General features: G+C 39.7%; 3 protein-coding genes across 4 annotated transcripts; all 3 read left to right on the forward strand.

Moving 5' to 3' along the window:
- Positions 1–2564: 2564 nt before the first annotated feature.
- LOC117662203 (olfactory receptor 2B8-like) lies at positions 2565–3509 on the forward strand. The gene has a single exon (XM_034411518.2). It carries the CDS (start codon positions 2565–2567, stop codon positions 3507–3509), a length of 945 nt encoding a protein of 314 aa, XP_034267409.1.
- Positions 3510–6649: 3140 nt separating this feature from the next.
- LOC117662247 (olfactory receptor 5P50-like) lies at positions 6650–9913 on the forward strand. 2 transcript variants are annotated; one of them, XM_034411567.3, is made up of 3 exons: positions 6650–6677; positions 7191–7297; positions 8810–9913. In XM_034411567.3, the coding sequence occupies exon 3, from the start codon at positions 8823–8825 to the stop codon at positions 9765–9767; it is 945 nt and encodes a 314-aa protein (XP_034267458.1). In that variant the 5' UTR covers positions 6650–6677; positions 7191–7297; positions 8810–8822; the 3' UTR covers positions 9768–9913. The 2 variants fall into 2 exon arrangements, with proteins under 2 accessions (XP_034267458.1, XP_087750597.1); XM_087894471.1 differs by lacking the exon at positions 6650–6677 and having other exon boundaries at positions 7070–7297.
- Positions 9914–15902: 5989 nt separating this feature from the next.
- On the forward strand, positions 15903–16865 carry LOC117662204 (olfactory receptor 11G2-like). The gene has a single exon (XM_034411519.2). The coding sequence runs from the start codon at positions 15903–15905 to the stop codon at positions 16863–16865; it is 963 nt and encodes a 320-aa protein (XP_034267410.2).
- The last annotated feature ends 542 nt before the right edge of the window (positions 16866–17407 follow it).

Genomic DNA, 17407 nt, shown 5'->3' on the forward strand with positions numbered 1-17407 from the left:
GGTTCCCACAAGGTTTACAGAAGGAGCAAACACTTATAATGATCTACAGAAAATGACTCAAGGGAGTTAAGCAATTAGACATCATCAAATCCACGCACAAATAATTTTATAAATCTTATAATAACAAAGAAGGAAGCCAGTGTGCTTCTCCTTTCCCCTTAGGCACTGAATCAAGGTAAAGAGTCTGCATTATTATTAATCTTCTCATCATTCCTATCACCCATCTCCCCCCACTTATGACTGTATGACTATAACCTTGTTGCTGGTAACCTTACGATTTATATTGACTGTTTCCTAAAATGATTTTATTGGCCAAGTGTGATTGGACAAGCGTGTCCAATCACACTTGGCCAATAAAGAATTCTATTCTATTCTATTCTATTCTATTCTATTCTATTCTATTCTATTCTATTCTATTCTATTCTATTCTATTCTATTCTATTCTACTCTGTTCTATTCTATTCAAGTTGAATTTAGTTTAGAAAGCAACCAGAACCCTTTAGAACCCTGTAGCCTGGATCTTCTTCCCCAGGATGTTCTTTAACTTCTCAGGCCCATTTTAAGAAGTTACTAAGAACCTATTTCCAGCAGTATTTTTGAGGACAGATGATGAAATTTGGGATGAGTCTGGCCAAATACTTCATTAAAAGTCAGGATCGTTGAGTGGGAATTGAACTCAACCAAAACTCAACCGAGTTTTGGCACAACTCTTCAGGAGTGACAAACTCCTTGAGAAGCACAGAGGTAGAATTTATTTTGTTATTTTTATTACTTTATGGATGAAGGACCAGGTAAATGCCATATAACCTTAGCTGGTCTCCAAAAGTGAAAAAAAAATTCAGATCAGATAGAAATCAAGTGGGAAATCAGTAGGCCATCCTACAGTTATAGACTGGACTGGGAAATTGATGAAACATTTCAGAAGAAGACAATGGCAAATTATTCCAGATGGTAGGAACTAGTCAGTCATATCACTCCTTACTTTCCTCCTTTCAATTCTATGTTTTTCTTTCTTGATGCAACTTATCTATATACCTCCTACAACAATTAGGTAGAAATTCTAGCTTGTGAAATGCTTTATCTTTGGGATAAATCATAGGCAAAATTGTTGAGCTCTCCCAAGATACAATTGTGGTCAAAATTGTAGAAAACTTTTGAGAAAAGTGTATTTTTGAGATTTGATGGCTAATAACATCACTTTTTTGGGGGGGGAGTTTCAAGATAATTATATTCCATTGCTGGAATGGCCTGGGAATAGCCCAGACCTTAACCCAATTGAAAATCTATGGAGCCGACTAAAGAAACTTGTTAGTCAGAAGCCACCCAGCAATAAAACCCAGTTAATAGAAGCAATCATTCAATCTTGGTTTCACATTATAACAGCTGCAGAACTAAAAGACTTGGTTCACTCCACGGGAAGACGTTGTAAGGCCGTAATACATGCAAAAGGTTACCCAACTAAGTATTAACTAACGTGATAATTTTCGTATATCTCATTTTTTTCTATGGTGATAACTTTTGTATATCTCATTTTTTCTATGTGTTTCACTTTTCTTCTTTATACTATGACTGCTATTCTAATAGCAAATCCTTCATAAAAGTTATTGCATTAGATTCTTGATTATCTTTCCATTGATATATAATTTTATGGTACTACTCTCCAAAAAAGTAGTGTCATTAGCTAGTTTTAGAAAATAAACTTTTCCCAAAAGGTTTCCACAATTTTGGCCACTACTATAGTAGTCAATGCATTGTTTGCCAAAAGCAATGCACTGCTCTAACATGTACAGAGGGTTTCTAATATCATTTGGTATTACCGAAAACATACAGTCCTGCTGCTAACAAACTATGATCCTGATAGAAGAGAATATTTGTAGTTTAAGGTTGCATTGTGGGGTCCTTGGTGCTCTGTGAGCTTTGTGGTTCTCTTGCAAATGTTTCATTACCATATTAGATAACATTATGATGTTTGGAAATGAAACTACCAAGCTCAGAGAGCACTAAGGACCCCACAAACCCATGATCAGTAATGGCCACTGACATGCACTGAAAATGGAGGAACTTGGAGCTTAGATTATACTATAAAAAGGTAAAGGTTCCCCTCGCACGTATGTGCTAGTCGTTCCCAACTCTAGGGGGTGGTGCTCATCTCTGATTCAAAGCTGAAGAGCCAGCACTGTCCAAAGACATCTCTGTGGTCATGTGGCTGGCATGATTAAATGCCAAAGGTGCACGGAACGCTGTTACCTTCCCAACAAAGGTGGTTCCTATTTTTCAACTTGCATTTTTTACGTGCTTTCGAACTGCTAGGTTGGCAGAAGCTGGGACAAGTAACGGGAGCTTATCCCGTTATGTGGCACTAGGGATTCAAACCGCTGAACTGCTGACCTTTTGATCGACAAGCTCAGCATCTTAGCCACTGAGCCACCACGTCCCTCTAGATTATACTATAATGCTCTGGAAAAAAAAGGTTTCCCTCCCTCTTCTTCTTCCTGTTTCTGATTTTTCTTTCTTTCTTTTATCTCAGCACCCATCAACATCTCCACTCTCCTCAGGATGCCAGAATGAGATATGAGAACTTCACCATGGGAAAAGGGTTTATCCTTTTGGGACTTACCCATCAGCGAAATGAACAGATTTTGCTCTTCGTGACCTTCCTCATAATCTACTTGCTTACAGTATTGGGTAACCTATTGATCATCATACTGGTACGTTTTGATGCTCAACTACACACACCCATGTACTACTTCCTCAGCCATCTTGCTGGTACAGAGATTGTGTATGTCACTACTACTTTGCCTCAGACACTAGCCCATCTCTTGACTGGGAATGGAGTGCTTTCCTCGATACGTTGCATGTTACAAGGAGGCAGTGCGCTGAGCATGGGCAGTACTGAATGCCTGCTCTTGGGAGTCATGGCTTACGATCGCTACTTGGCCATCTGCAACCCCTTGAAATATGCTTCCGCCATGGACAAGAAGCTCCAACACCTGCTTGCCAGCTCCTGCTGGATCATAGGTTGCCTCTTCTCAATGGTCAATGCTGTTTGCATCTTCCGTCATTCTTTCTGTGGCCGTAATTCCATTAATCACTTCACTTGTGAGTTGCAATTCGTCCTGAAGCTGGCATGTGGCGATATAAAACGCACTGAAGCCATTCTCAATGGTTTGTCGGCATTTATTGTTCTGGTTCCCTTTTCCATTATTTTATGTTCCTATAGTTGCATCCTATATTCCATTTGTCAAATGCGGTCAGCTGCAGGTTGGCAGAAAGCTGTCTCCACCTGTGGTTCCCACCTTGTTGTGGTCACCTTGTTCTATGGTACCATCATCTCTATATACATAATCCCTCAATCAAATTTGTATCCTGACCGGGAGAAAAAAATTGCAGTCTTTTACATTGTGGTGACTCCGCTGCTTAACCCTATCATCTATACCCTGCGGAACAAGGATGTCCATAAGGCTATGAGTAAAGTGTTGAAAAGACACAGCTTTGAGAAAAAGCCATGAATATCCTTCTCTTTCTAAATTTGTCTGTTTTAACTAAAGTCTGCAATATGATCTTAATATTGCACCAAACATTTCCATTGTGGGGAGGTTCTTAATTGTCTGGAATGACATTTAAATCTGGATCTTCAAATGTTGCTTGGGAAAAAAGCCTCAGGAAAGCCTACAGGTAAACTTACAACTACAGACTTACAACTGTTTGTAATGGTTGTCATGAGCCATGATTGTGCAGTGGTTAGAATGCAGTAAAGGAGATTATGGAAAAAATGGAAAATACCATACAAGGGATGATGAGTTCAGACCAGGGGTGAAATCCAGCAGGTTCTGACAGGTTCTGGAGATCCGGTTGCATAAATTTTGAGTAGTTTGGACAACCAGCAAATACCAGCTCTGGATGGCCCCAGAGTGGGGTGGGAATTTTGCAATATCCTTCCCCCAGGAGTGGGATGGGAATGGAGATTTTGCAATATCCCTCCCCAAGGAGTGGGGAGGGAATGTAGATTTTGCAGTATCCTTCCCCTGCCATGCCCACCAAGTCACGCCCACCAAACCATGCCCACAGAACCTACATATCCTAAGTCCTTGCAAAGGAGTCATATAGATGGACAAAATGCTAAATCGAGCCTAAACATCTGGCTGACAGTGCAGCCAACTATAGAATACTGCTACAATTGTTTTAAGTAATACAATATTGTTTATAAATATTTGATCAAAAATTTCAATAAAAATATATTGTCTGTAAATGTAACAATGCAAAGCCACCTATGAGAATTCCAATAAAAACTCTTGAAGCACGCTTCTATATTTCTTCAGAAATTTAACACCAGTTTTATTCTGGAAAAGGAAAAAGGGGGGACAAAGAAGAATTCAAGATTTAAACAAACCTGATCACATACTGTGTGTGTGTGTGTGTGTGTGTGTGTGTGTGTATATATATATATATATATATATATAATATTTTGCTGACAAAGAAATAAAGGGAGACTAGTATAGATCTATTTCAAGCTTTTTAGCTCTCTTCAGCCAGCCATACCCTTACTTGGATTTGAACTTGGGCTGCCTGCATGTTAGGCAGTTGTATTAACCACTCAGCCACAAATTCTCCTCCTGTCATCAGCTTGAGCCAGGGGAAAGATTAAGTGTTTTTCTATTGAGACACCTGATCTGCCCCAACATGTGGGAGGGGGCATTCTGCTCCCTTTTGCCTTTCAGCTCCAATCCAGGAGCCCTCAAGCAGTCGCCAAGTGTTTACTGAGGTGTCTCAGTAAACACTTCACACACACACACACACACACACACACACACACACATATATACATATATATATAGAGAGAGAGAGAGGGAGGGAGGGAGGGAGTCTGTCACATGAACCTGGGACACTGCAACCCATCATAAATATGAACCAGCATCTGAATTTTGATCATGTAACCATGGGGATGCAATGGTTGTAAGTGTGAAAAATGTTCATAACTCACTAAATGGGTCTTTCTAAACTTAAGAAGCATTTTTTTCCCCTGAACATGGCTGTGGCAGACCATTACAACGCAATATGGTTGGAGTAGGAAGAATAAGACAACAGTATATGATACTGGAACTTGTAATCCTTTTGAAAAATGTTCTACACTCCATTGAGCCTGCTTAAATGGGAATGTGGAGATGGAAGTGCAGGTTGAATTTATTCAGTGTATTCCAATGTTTAATGCAGTGACTTGAAACCAGAACATATCAGAGGTGGGTTTCAGCAGGTTCCGACCAGTTCTGGAGAACCGGTAGCAGACATTTTGAGTAGTTCTGAGAACTGGTAGTAAAAATTCTGACTGGCCCCACTCCCATCTATTCTTTGCTTCCCGAGTCCCAGCTGATCGGGAGGAAATGGGGATTTTGCAGTAACCTTCCCCTAGACTGGGGTCGGAGTACAGATTTTACAGTATCCTTCTCCTGCCATGCCCACCAAGCCATGCCACACCCAACTTCCCATTTACATTGACATATTCATGCCTCAGATTTTGGCAGACACATATGGTCAGGGGTGGGCTTCAAAAATTTTAGCAAAGGGTTCTCTGCCCAGTTGCTGGGTGGGCATAGCCATGGTGGGCATGGTCTAGTCGGCCCCCTGCACCATGGTGGGGGGTGTTTTTGCCCTCCCCGGGCTCCGGAGGCTTTCTTGAGCCTCTGGGAAGACGAAAATGGCCTCCCTAGGCTCCAGAAACCTCTGGAGACTGGAAACTGGCCCATTTCCGGCCTTCCCAAACTTCCGGTAGGCCTGTTTTTCACCCTCCCTGAACCTCTGCGTGTGCCCTGCACTTATCTGCATCCAAAACAGACTGCGTGGGGTCTCCTGGGAGGGGTGGGGTGGGATGGGCGGGGCCAGCCAGGAGTGGGATTTGGGGGTTCTCCGAACTGCACAAAATCTTAGCTAGAAGTTCTCCCAAACCCCTGTGAATCCCCAGCAGATCATGCCTGTGTATGGTATGTAGTGGATTAACCGGTGTATCAGTGAAACAGGAATGACATGGCTGGATTTTAAAAATGCTTTTCAATCATTATGTCTCATTTCAAAAAAATATAGAATTAGATCTACATTATCTAGGCTTCATTCATCTAAATAGTCAAAAGATGATGGAAAAAGAGGTTCAGATATCTGTTTGGATACGTTCAAGTTACAGCGCATAATTGGTAGTTCTATATAAACGCAATATTTCCAGGTGATAATTCATGGCTAAAAGCCAGCAAGCAAAGAAATGGATAAACTGGAAATAGCTTGGAATTCAATACACTCTAGAATGTTCTACATCTTCAGTTCTGGAATTACCAGATTGCTGAACTAACATTCTGCAATCAGTCCTAGAACAGTGGAAGAAATAGGTTGAAAGGTTTTATTCTAAAATGGGTTCTACCACTTTGTTGAGATTGAGTCATTACCAAAAGAATTTCCTCAACAACAGAAGGATCTTAGAAGCTGATTTAATGCATTGTCCCAATTAATTATCCAGTATTGCTTTCATCAACTTCCCTTTTAGGTTTCAGGAAGTTATTCAAAACCTTTATCAAAATGAAAGTTATTCAAAACCCTTAATTCCCATAAGAATTTTAGGTGGGAACTAATGGCCAACTGCATAAAGGACATACATCGAAAAGGTGATCATTGTGAGTCCTTAAATTTCCTTAGAGGTAAACTTTGCAAAATTCTCAAATTCTGAGGTAAATCAGCCCAATTCTGGAGAGCAGCAAACTTCATCAAATTTCAATTTTCTAGGTAGTCACTCACATACTTATGAGGTTTAAAGAACGAGAAAAATATTTATAATGACCTACTGAAGAGGACCAAGGGGAGCAGAGCAATTTCCATTTAGTGGGTCCCTTTCTGAGACCATTTTCATCTTATAATATAGAAGGGAGCTAGCATGCTTCCCAATTCTCTTCAGTCCCTGAATAGGTCCCAGTCCACTTCATAAAAGTGAAGTATATTTCAAGTTAAGTTCATCTCCAGCAGATTTAACTGATACAGTTTCTTAGCAGTAAAATAGAAAAGTATTTTTTTTTCTTCGTGTCTCTTTTTCCAGACTACTTCTTTGACTTTCCACTCCAGATACAGCTCCAATTCTTTTAGGACATCAGGAAGATTTTTGGCTATGTACATGAGAGTTTCTGATGACCGTACCCAAAGGTTTCCCTATATTTCAGCAACATTCCCTGGGAATTGTACTAGCAGTTGCCCCAGCTCTTATCCCTCTGTCTCAAAAGAAGCAGATCTCCCTGATAGCTGATGAAGTCCTGGGAGAAACACAGAGGTAGGTTTCTATTGTATTATTTTGATCAGTTTAAATCAGAAAAGTAAAACAAAAATCAACAATAAATAAGTTTGGGGGAGAAGGAAGTAAAAAAAAGTAATAAAGAAATAGTTTCCAATTTCCTTAACACAGTTATAAATACTTATTTATTTTACCCTCAATGAAGTTACACCGTATTTTCGGTCTTTCCAACAATCTACCCTTTCTAATCATTTAATCAATATTTCATCATTTTTCTAGCAAAAAGTCAATAAAGGGTTTCCTTGTTTCAATTGACTTATGTATGAGAACAAGGGAGAATTTAACAAAGAGAAACAAATAACCATCTTAATTAAAAACAATTGTTCAACAAATTTTAAGAATTGTGAAATGATTTGTTATGGGTTATCAGTTTGTATGTATCTATATTATTGGTAACTTTGAATGAATCAGATCCTAGTTGTATTCTTTCCCAAAGGAGAAAAAACTTCTTACAAAGATATTTAATGACATATATTTCTTCTGTGGAGGATATACATAATGGAAACTAGTGTGTCTTTTTGTCTGATCTTTACTGTCTTTTCCTCTGATCTTTGTCACTCTTGCTGAACATGGTATATAGCCCTGGTAGATATATTAGGCAGAAATTCCTGATTCTGTCAGATTCTGTAGGATCCTTGGTATGGAGTTTGCTGGTTTTCTTGCAGACATTTCATTACCAAACGAGGTAGCATCATCAGTTCTAGTCTGCAAGAATACCAGCAAGCACAGAGAGCACCAAAACTCCACAGTTCAACCCTAAGATATAAATGATTTTTGATTCCATTAATGCATTGTATTCTGTTTTCTGTTTGGACGATAAATCAGCTATGAATCATTGCAACAATTGGGTTTTGTTATGACCATCTCAGGATAGGAATTGATTTATTATCTGGGAAATGCAGCATATTCTGATAATCTGTTGACAATATTTTTGGTACTGTTCTGTGTTAATACAGTAGTATTGCCAGACAATCCAGATAGATGCAATGGAAATCAAAGCTGACTTTGTATTATAGTGGATTGGATGTTCAGGTATCTCTTCCTCTTTCCTCTTCCCTATCAGTGTTTTGTGATTAAAGTCATTGTCCATCAATATCTGCAGGAACTGGGTATGTCTAGTTTAATGAAAAGAAGGACTAGAGGAGACATGATAGCAGTGTTCCAATATCTCAGGGGCTGCCCCAAAGAAGAGAGAGTCAAGCTATTCTCCAAAGCACCTGAGGGTAGGACAAGAAGCAATGGGTGGAAACTAATCAAGGAGAGAAGCAACCTAGAACTAAGGGGAAATTTCCTGACAGAACAATTAATCAGTGGAACAACTTGCCTCCAGAAATTGTGAATGCTCCAACACTGGAAGTTTATAAGAAGATGTTGGATAATCATTTGTCTGAAGTGGTGTAAGGTTTCCTGCCTAAGCAGGGAGTTGGACTAGAAGACCTCCAAGGTCCTTTCCAACTCTGTTATTCTAAATTCTAAATCTCTGCTCTGTAGGCAAGATGCCAAGATGGGCGCTGAGAACTTCACTTCAGAAACAAGATTCATCCTCTTGGGACTCACCTCTCATCGAAAAGAACAAATTCTGGTCTTTGCAGTCTTCCTAACAATCTACCTGCTCACAATTTTGGGTAACCTGCTAATCATCCTATTGGTACACACCGATGCTCAACTGCACACACCTATGTACTTCTTTCTCAGCCATCTTGCAGGGCTGGATATTGTGTATGTCACTACCACTTTGCCTCAGACTTTAGCCCATCTCCTGGCTGGAAAAGGTATGCTTTCCTTGACATGTTGCATTTTACAGGGAGGCAGTGCTCTGAGCTTGGGTAGTACTGAATGTTTGCTATTGGGTGTCATGGCTTATGATCGCTACTTGGCCATCTGCAACCCCTTGAGATATGCCTCTTCCATGGACAGAAAGCACCAACATCTGCTTGCCATCTCCTGCTGGATCATAGGTGGCCTTTTCTCCACGGTCAATGTTGTTTTCATCCTTCATCATTCCTTCTGTGGTCCCAATCACATTAACCACTTTTTCTGTGAGCTGCGTTTTTTGCTAGATCTTGCATGTGATGATATCAAAGTCACCAAAGCCATTTTCAATAGTCTCTCAGCATTTATTGTTCTGGTTCCCTTTTGGGTGATCTTGTGCTCCTATAGTTGCATCCTGTATTCGATTTGTCAAATGCGGTCAGCTGCAAGGTGGCAGAAAGCTTTCTCCACCTGTGGTTCCCACCTGGTTTTGGTCACCTTGTTCTATGGTACCATCATGTTTATATATATAATCCCCCAATCAAGCTCATCTCCTGATAGGAACAAAAACGTTGCGGTTATGTACCTTGTGGTCACTCCCCTGCTTAACCCCATCATTTACACTTTGAGGAATAAGGATGTCCACAGGGCTGTGATCAAGGTGTTGAAAAGAAGGAACTTTGAAGAAAAACCATGAAGATTCTTATCCTGTGGAATTCATAACTTTTGACTCAAAACCTCTTCCTTAAAGTCACTATCAATATGTCACTAGAATGATCCAGCTGTTCATTTGTGAGAAGTTTGTGAAACATCAGATTATCAATTGACTGGGATACAATTTAACTCTGTTTCCTCTAACTTTGTTCAAAGGAAGTCTTGGGAGAAAAAGTAGAAAAATCTCAATCTCCCTTAATTATTGAAAAACTGTTGCAGAAAAAGTACTGCAGAACCCTGCATGCTGGCTGTTTTCTGAAGGGGCAAAAAAAAAAAAAAAGATGGGAGGGGGACTTTATTAGGAAAAAATGTCAAGCAAATTTTCTTAGTTTGGTTTGACACTCAAAATAAAATAACATAGTGGTGCAAGGAATGTAGCTTTCTCAGCAGCCAGTGCAACTTAACGCAAATAATATGGTGTGAAACATTATAGCACAATGTGGTATCAGCAATAGTAGTAAAATATTTCTCCTTTTATACAATTGAACAGAAAAAAATATTGTCTGGGAGAGATAAACCTGGGAAATGCTGTATAGCAATTGCAATAGAAACTGTTGAAGCATACATCTAAAATTCTCCAGAAATCCAATATCAGTTTAGCTCTGGAAGTAAAGAAAAAGATAATGAGGAAATAGATGAGGAAGATTTATATCCAAATCCAACCACACAATGTACTGAACAATAATGTAAAAGGGACAATCGCCCTATTTGGCTCAGAAAACATATTTTTGCAGTTAAACCCACTGCATGCCCAAAATTTAAATTTTTAATTGGGATCATCTAAAACTCAAACAGAAGGGACACGGTGGCTCAGTGGCTAAGATGTTGAACTTGTCGATCAAAAGGTCAGCAGTTCAGCGGTTGAAATCCCTAGTGCTGCGTAACAGAGTGAGCTCCCGTTACTTGTCCCAGTTTCTGCCAACCTTACAATTCAAAAGCATGTAAAAAATGCAAGTAGAAACATAGGAACCACCTTTGGTGGGAAGGTAACAGCGTTCCATGTGCCTTTGGTGTTTAGTTATGCCAGCCACATGACCACGGAAACGTCTTCAAATAGTGCTGGCTCTTCAGCTTTGAAACAGAGATGAGCACCACCCCCTAGAGTCGGGAACGACTAGTACATACCTGTATGTGTGAGGGAACCTTTACCTTTACCTTAAAACTCAAACATTTAGTTCTCAAAGGTCACCTAGATGTTAACTCATCTCTCTTTCTTCACAGAATGAATGTTTTTTTTTCTGCCTAACTGATATCCATAATCAGGGATCTCCCCAAATTTAAGGAAGGTTTTTGCTGACCAAGAATGGAGCAGAACATTGCAAGACAATATGACTGGAGCAGGCAGGCTGGCATGTTAAGGGAAAGGGATGGGAAACTGGAGCCCTAACTTCTTCTATCTGTACTACATCAAGTCTGCTGAAATAGGAACATTGAGATGGAAGGACACTTTGAACTTTTCTTGCCCACTGTTAAAAGCAAGGAAGCCAAAATATATTTCACAGTGACAATCCAGTTTGTGTTAATCGATTTATAACCAAGGAGAGTCCATCACCTTCTGGAGTAGAAATTGATATCCATCAAAGTCTAACAGGCAGGAGAAGTCTTTGGAGGTTGGAAAGACACTGCTGTGTTTCCATGGCTTTTCTTTTGCCAAGGAAAACTATTCTATTCATGATTTCCAAAACTTTGATTATGCCCCAGTTCTCAATTCATAGCCTACAGAAGTCTATCTTAAGGTGACTTTTTATAAGCATGATGCAGACTTCCTTCATCCTAACTTTATCATTATCTGGCAAGCATTCCTTTGACTGACTAATGTAATATATATTGCTCCATTGGTGAATGTGATTGATGACACACCCTGGGGGGAGGGAGGAAACAGGGTCATGATTAGGGCTGTGAATTACATGGGGTCAGAGTTGGGTTGCTGTCAGTGTTCCAATGGATGTCCTAATTAAATCATGAGCCTCGAGCCAATCTTCAAAAGAAATCCAGTTATTTATTAGGAGTGCCATGTCGGCACCTACGCAAATAAAGCCAACTCTGACCCCACGTAATTTACGGCCCTAATCATGACTCTGTTTTCCCCCTCCCGCAGGGTGTGTCATCAATCACATTCACCAACGGAATAATTTCGTGGGTTGTAAAGACCACTCCCCTCCATCTGCTCTCAGTAACCCTGGGAGAGAGCCTTGAGAAAGATATGTCTAGAATGTGCTCCTGTCTGTGGCTGCTGTGTTGCTTTGTCAGTTTCCTATCCCCCTTTGCCTATGGCAACTCGAGAGCAGGCCAGGGATGCTTTGTGAGTTGACACATACATGGTTAGAAAAAATGTTAAAACTATATATAATTATAAGACCAAAATATTTCTGTTAGGTATAGTACCAGAAAAGTATAATAAGGGGAATTTGTATTTCATATTACATGTTTTGATGGCAGCAAGAATTGTATTTGCACAAGTATTGGAAAAATGAGGAAACGCCAAGAGAAGAAGATGTAATTTTTAAAAAAATTAGATTGCACAGAAATTGATAGATTGTCATTAAAGATAAAAGAGAAGGAAGATTCAAAATACTTTCAAATATGAGATTCGTTTTCTAAATGGCTGGATAATAGAAGTAGAAATTAGGAACTGGGAAAGCATTAATATGTAAGCAATTGACCCAGACAATAAACTATTCATAAAGCACTTATGTAGATTAAATGAAAATGTATAAATAAACTATTAAAAAAAGAATATTAATTGGCAACTATTTTCCAACTGCAAAAGGGACACAAATAGAAAAAGTATGTGCAGTGCGCACCACACACCAAATGCGAGGTGCAGGCGCACCAGGGGTGAAATGCTCCTGGTTCAGACCGGATCACCTGATCCAGTAGCGATGGAGGCAGGTGGTTCGGAGAACTGCTAGCAAAAATCCCTGCCACACCCCCACACCCCCATGGCCAGCTGCACAATCATCAGAGGCTTTTTAAAAAACTTTTAAAAGCATTTTTTCTACAACCTCTTCGGCCGAAAAAATGCTTTTAAAAGTAAAAAAAAAGCCTCTGATGATCGTGTGGCTCAGCTGGGATCGTCAAAGGCTTTTAAAAGCATTTTTTCTACAATTTCTTCAGAGTGAAGAGGTTGCTAAAAAATGCTTTCAAAAGGCTCTGACGATCCCAGCTGAGTTGCCTAATCGGGAGAGGCATTTAAAAGAAAAAAAGCCTTTTTTTTCTTTTAAATGCCTCTGATGATCCAAGCTGAGTTGCCTGATCAGCAGAGGCTTTTTTTCTTTTAAATGCCTCTGACGATCCAAGCTCTTTGCCGAAGAGGTTGTAGAAAAAATGGTTTTAAAAGTAAAAAAAAAAAAATTGGCCACACCCACCCAGTCACATTAGCCCCCACCACCACCAAGCCACGTCCACAGAACCGGTATTAACAAATTTTAGATTTCACCACTGGGGCACACGCACACACAGTGCACACCAAAAGGAGGCTTGGGAAGGTAAGTAGAACAGCACGTGGGTGGGGGTGATCAGCTGTGGTGCACAATTGTCAGAGCCTTTTTTTTTAACCTTTTAAATGCATTTTTTACTACCTATTCACCTGAGTGGGTAGTAAAAAAATGTATTTAAAAGGTAAAAAAAGAGGCTCCAATGATCGCGCGTCGCTCAGCTGATCATCGGAACTTTTTTTTTTTTTTACTTTTTAGGCCATTTTTTACTAATGGTTCGGGCGAATAGGTAGTAAAAAATGCTTTAAAAAAGTAAAGCAAAAGGCTCCGATGATCGCGCACCACAGCTGTGATCGTCAGAGCCTTTTTTACCTTTTAAAAGCATTTTTTTACTACCGGCAAATAGGTAGTAAAAAAAAATGCTTTAAAAAAGTTAAAAAGGGGGGGGGGTCTGATGATCGTGTGCCACAGCCGTGATTGTTGGAAATTTTTTTTTACTTTTTTAAAGCATTTTTTACTACCTATTTGCCCAAACCATTAATAAAAAAAAATGCCTAAAAAGTAAAAAAAAAAAAAAAAAGTTCTGATGATCAGCTGAGCGACACACGATCGTCAGAACTTATTTCATTTACTTTTTAAAGCATTTTTAACTATCGGTTCCAGAGAACTGGTAGTATAAAATGCTTAAAAAGTTTTTTTTTAAAAGTTCTAACAATCGCGCATCGCTCAGCTGATCGTCAAAACTTTTTTTTTTTACATTTTTTACTACTGGTTCGGGCGAACTGGACCGAACCGGTAGCATTTCATCCCTGCTATGTGTCCTCCATGGCCTTTTCTTAAGGCTAATCTTTGGAAAGTTCTCACGTTCTGGGAAAAGGCAGCAGTTAAAGGTTTCTTCTGCCTAGTTTCAGTAAAAACCTGTGTTCCTCCATGGAGCAAGGTCTGCCACATTTCAAACTTCAATTCATTATGAGGTCTAAAGAAGGAGCATAATGTTTATAATGATCTACTGAAGAGGACCAAGGGGAGTGGAGCAATTTCCATTAAGTGGCTCTCTAGCTGATAAAATCTTCCCTTATATTAAAGAAGGAAGATAACATGTTCCCACTTCTCTTCAGGTCCTGAATAATTGCTTCATAAAGATATAGTATGTTTCAAATTGAATTCATCTTCTCTGGACTTAATTGACATAGTTTTATTGGCAATCAAAGAGAATTTTCTTTCTTTCTCTCTCTTTTTCCAGTATGTTTCTTTGACTTCCAAGTCCAGCTATGGCCTCATTTCTATTAGGTTACCAGGAATCTACATCTCATGTACAGCAGCCAAAAAGCTTCCAAAAAGCAAGACCTGGAGTAGCTGTTCAGTTGTACAATTCCCAGTGAATGATGTGAATGGTAAAGGTAAAGGCTCTTGTCCTGCCCTCAGTTCCTTTGGAGAATAGATTGACTCCCACTTCTTTGTGGCAGCCTCTGAGATATTGGAACACTGCTATCATGTCTCCCCTAGTCCTTCTTTTCATTAAACTAGACATATCCAGTTGTCTATGTGTGGTTCCCCTTGCACATATGTGCTAGTCATTCCAGATTCTTGGGGGTGGTGCTCATCTCTGTTTCAAAGCCGAAGAGCCAGCCCTGTCTGAAGATGTCTCCGTAGTCATGTGGCCGGCATGACTAAATGCAAAGGCGCACAGAACCTTGTTACCTTCCCACCAAAGGTGGTCCCTATTTTTCTACTTGCATTTTTTACATGCTTCGAACTGCTAGGTTAGCAGAAGCTGGGACAAGTAACGGGAGGTCACCCCGTTATGCGGCACTAGGGATTCAAACTGCTGAACTGCCAACCTTTGATCAACAAGCTCAGCATCTTAGCCACTGACCCACCGCGTCCCTTACTGAATGATGCCTAAACATAGTCAAATCATATCATTTCAGAACCCCTTGAGATATTGTGACCATAATTCACTCATAATAGTAGGGTCAATTGAATAGATCTTAGAATCTATGATCCTTATAGGGTCATAAGACAATCTAAGAAACCCATAAGTAAAAGTTTAGTTAGTGTATAAGATAAAGGAACAGTTCAAAAGATTTTGAGAACTTTGAAATGATTGGTTTATAGGTCTCTATGTTATTGGTAACTTTGAATGAAGAGGATACTAATTGCTCAAAGGCAAATGACTTTTATGAAACTGCACTAGGACATATATTCATTCTGTGGAGGTTTCAGGTAAAGGAAGCCAATGTCCCATATTACTTCTTACTGTCCTTCCATCTGATGTTTGTCACTCTTGCTAAAAATGGTCTCTAGCCTTCCCACAGGTAGTAGGAAGAAATTCCAGATTCTACTAATGCATTGATTTCTGTTTGGAGGATAAATCGTGTATGAATCATTCCAACATTCAAGTTTAATAACAACAATCCAAGATAGGAGTTGAATCATTGTTTGGTTAATGCACCACATAGTGATAATCTATTGGCAATGTCTTTGGTAGTGTTCTGTAGTAATCAAAAGATACAGTAGTGTTGAAGAATCCAGGTACACAGATGCATTGCAAATCAAGGATCTCTAAGCTGACATTGCATTATAATGGACTGGATAAGATTTCTCTCCCTCCTGTCTTAGTGTTTTGCAATTAAAGTTATTGTCCATCAATATCTCTGCTCTGTAGGCAAGATGCCAAGATGGGCGCTGAGAACTTCACTTCGGAAAAAGGGTTCATCCTCTTGGGATTCACCTCTCAGAGAAAAGAACAAATGCTGCTCTTTGTGGTCTTCCTAACAATCTACTTGCTCACAATTTTGGGTAACCTGCTCATTATCCTATTGGTACACACAGATGCCCAACTGCACATACCCATGTACTTCTTTCTCAGCCATCTTGCAGGGCTGGATATTGTGTATGTCACTGGAACTTTGCCTCAGACTTTAGCCCATCTCTTGGTTGGAAACGGAGTGCTTTCCTTGACACGTTGCATACTGCAGGGTTCCATTGGATTGTGCCTGGGCAGCATTGAATGTTTATTATTGGGTGTCATGGCGTATGATCGCTATTTGGCCATCTGCAACCCTTTGAGATATGTCTCTGCCATGGACAGAAAGCATTGCCATTTGCTTGCCACCTCCTGCTGGATCATAGGTGGCCTGTTCTCCATGGTCAACGTTGTTTGCATCTTTCGCCATTCCTTCTGTGGTCCCTATTACATTAACCATTTTGTCTGTGAGCTGCAATTTTTGTTAGATCTTGCATGTGATGATATAAAACTAACCAAAGTCATTCTTAATGGTCTATCAGCATTTATAGTTCTGATCCCCTTTTTGGTTATCTTGTGTTCCTATATTTGCATCCTGCATTCAGTTTTTCGAATGCAGTCAGTTGCAGGACGTTATAAGGTTTTCTCCACCTGTGGCTCCCACCTTGCTGTGGTCACCTTGTTCTATGGTACCATCATCTCTATATACATAATCCCTCAATCAAGCTCATTTTCTGATAGGAACAAAAACATTACAGTTGTGTATCTTGTGGTCACTCCCCTGCTTAACCCCATCATTTACACTTTGCGGAATAAGGATGTCCACAGAGCTGTGATCAAGGTGTGGAAAAGAAGGAACTTGGAAGAAAAACCACGAAGACTCTCATCTTGTTGAAATTCATCTCTTTTGACTTAACAGTTATTATTTAAAGTCAATATCGATATTTTACTAAAATAATTCAGCTGTTTATTTGTGAGAAGTTTCTGAAACATCATACATGATTATCAGTTGACTGGAATGCAATTTAACTCTGATTCCTCTAACTTTGTTCTTTTTTTATTATTATTATTATTTTTAAAATCAGTTTATTACAATCTTAGACCAGAGACCATAAGAAATAAAAACATTCAGTAAATATACAATTAAAAATTCTAGTGAGGTAAAGGTAAAGGTTCCCCACACACATATGTGCTAGTCGGTTCCCAACTCTAGGGGGCGGTGCTCATTTCCATTTCAAAGCTGAAGAGCCAACGCTGTCAGAAGACATTTCCGTGGTCTTGTGGCCAGCATGACTAAACGCCAAAGGCACACGGAATGCTGTTGCCTTCCCACCAAAGGTGGTCCCTATTTTTCTACTTGCATTTTTTACGTGCTTTCAAACTGCTAGGTTGGGACAAGTAATGGGAGCTCATCCTGTTACATGGCACTAGGGATTC

Source organism: Pantherophis guttatus, chromosome 4, assembly GCF_059756535.1.
Source record: "Pantherophis guttatus breed Tessera chromosome 4, ASM5975653v1, whole genome shotgun sequence".
NCBI lineage: Eukaryota > Metazoa > Chordata > Lepidosauria > Squamata > Colubridae > Pantherophis > Pantherophis guttatus.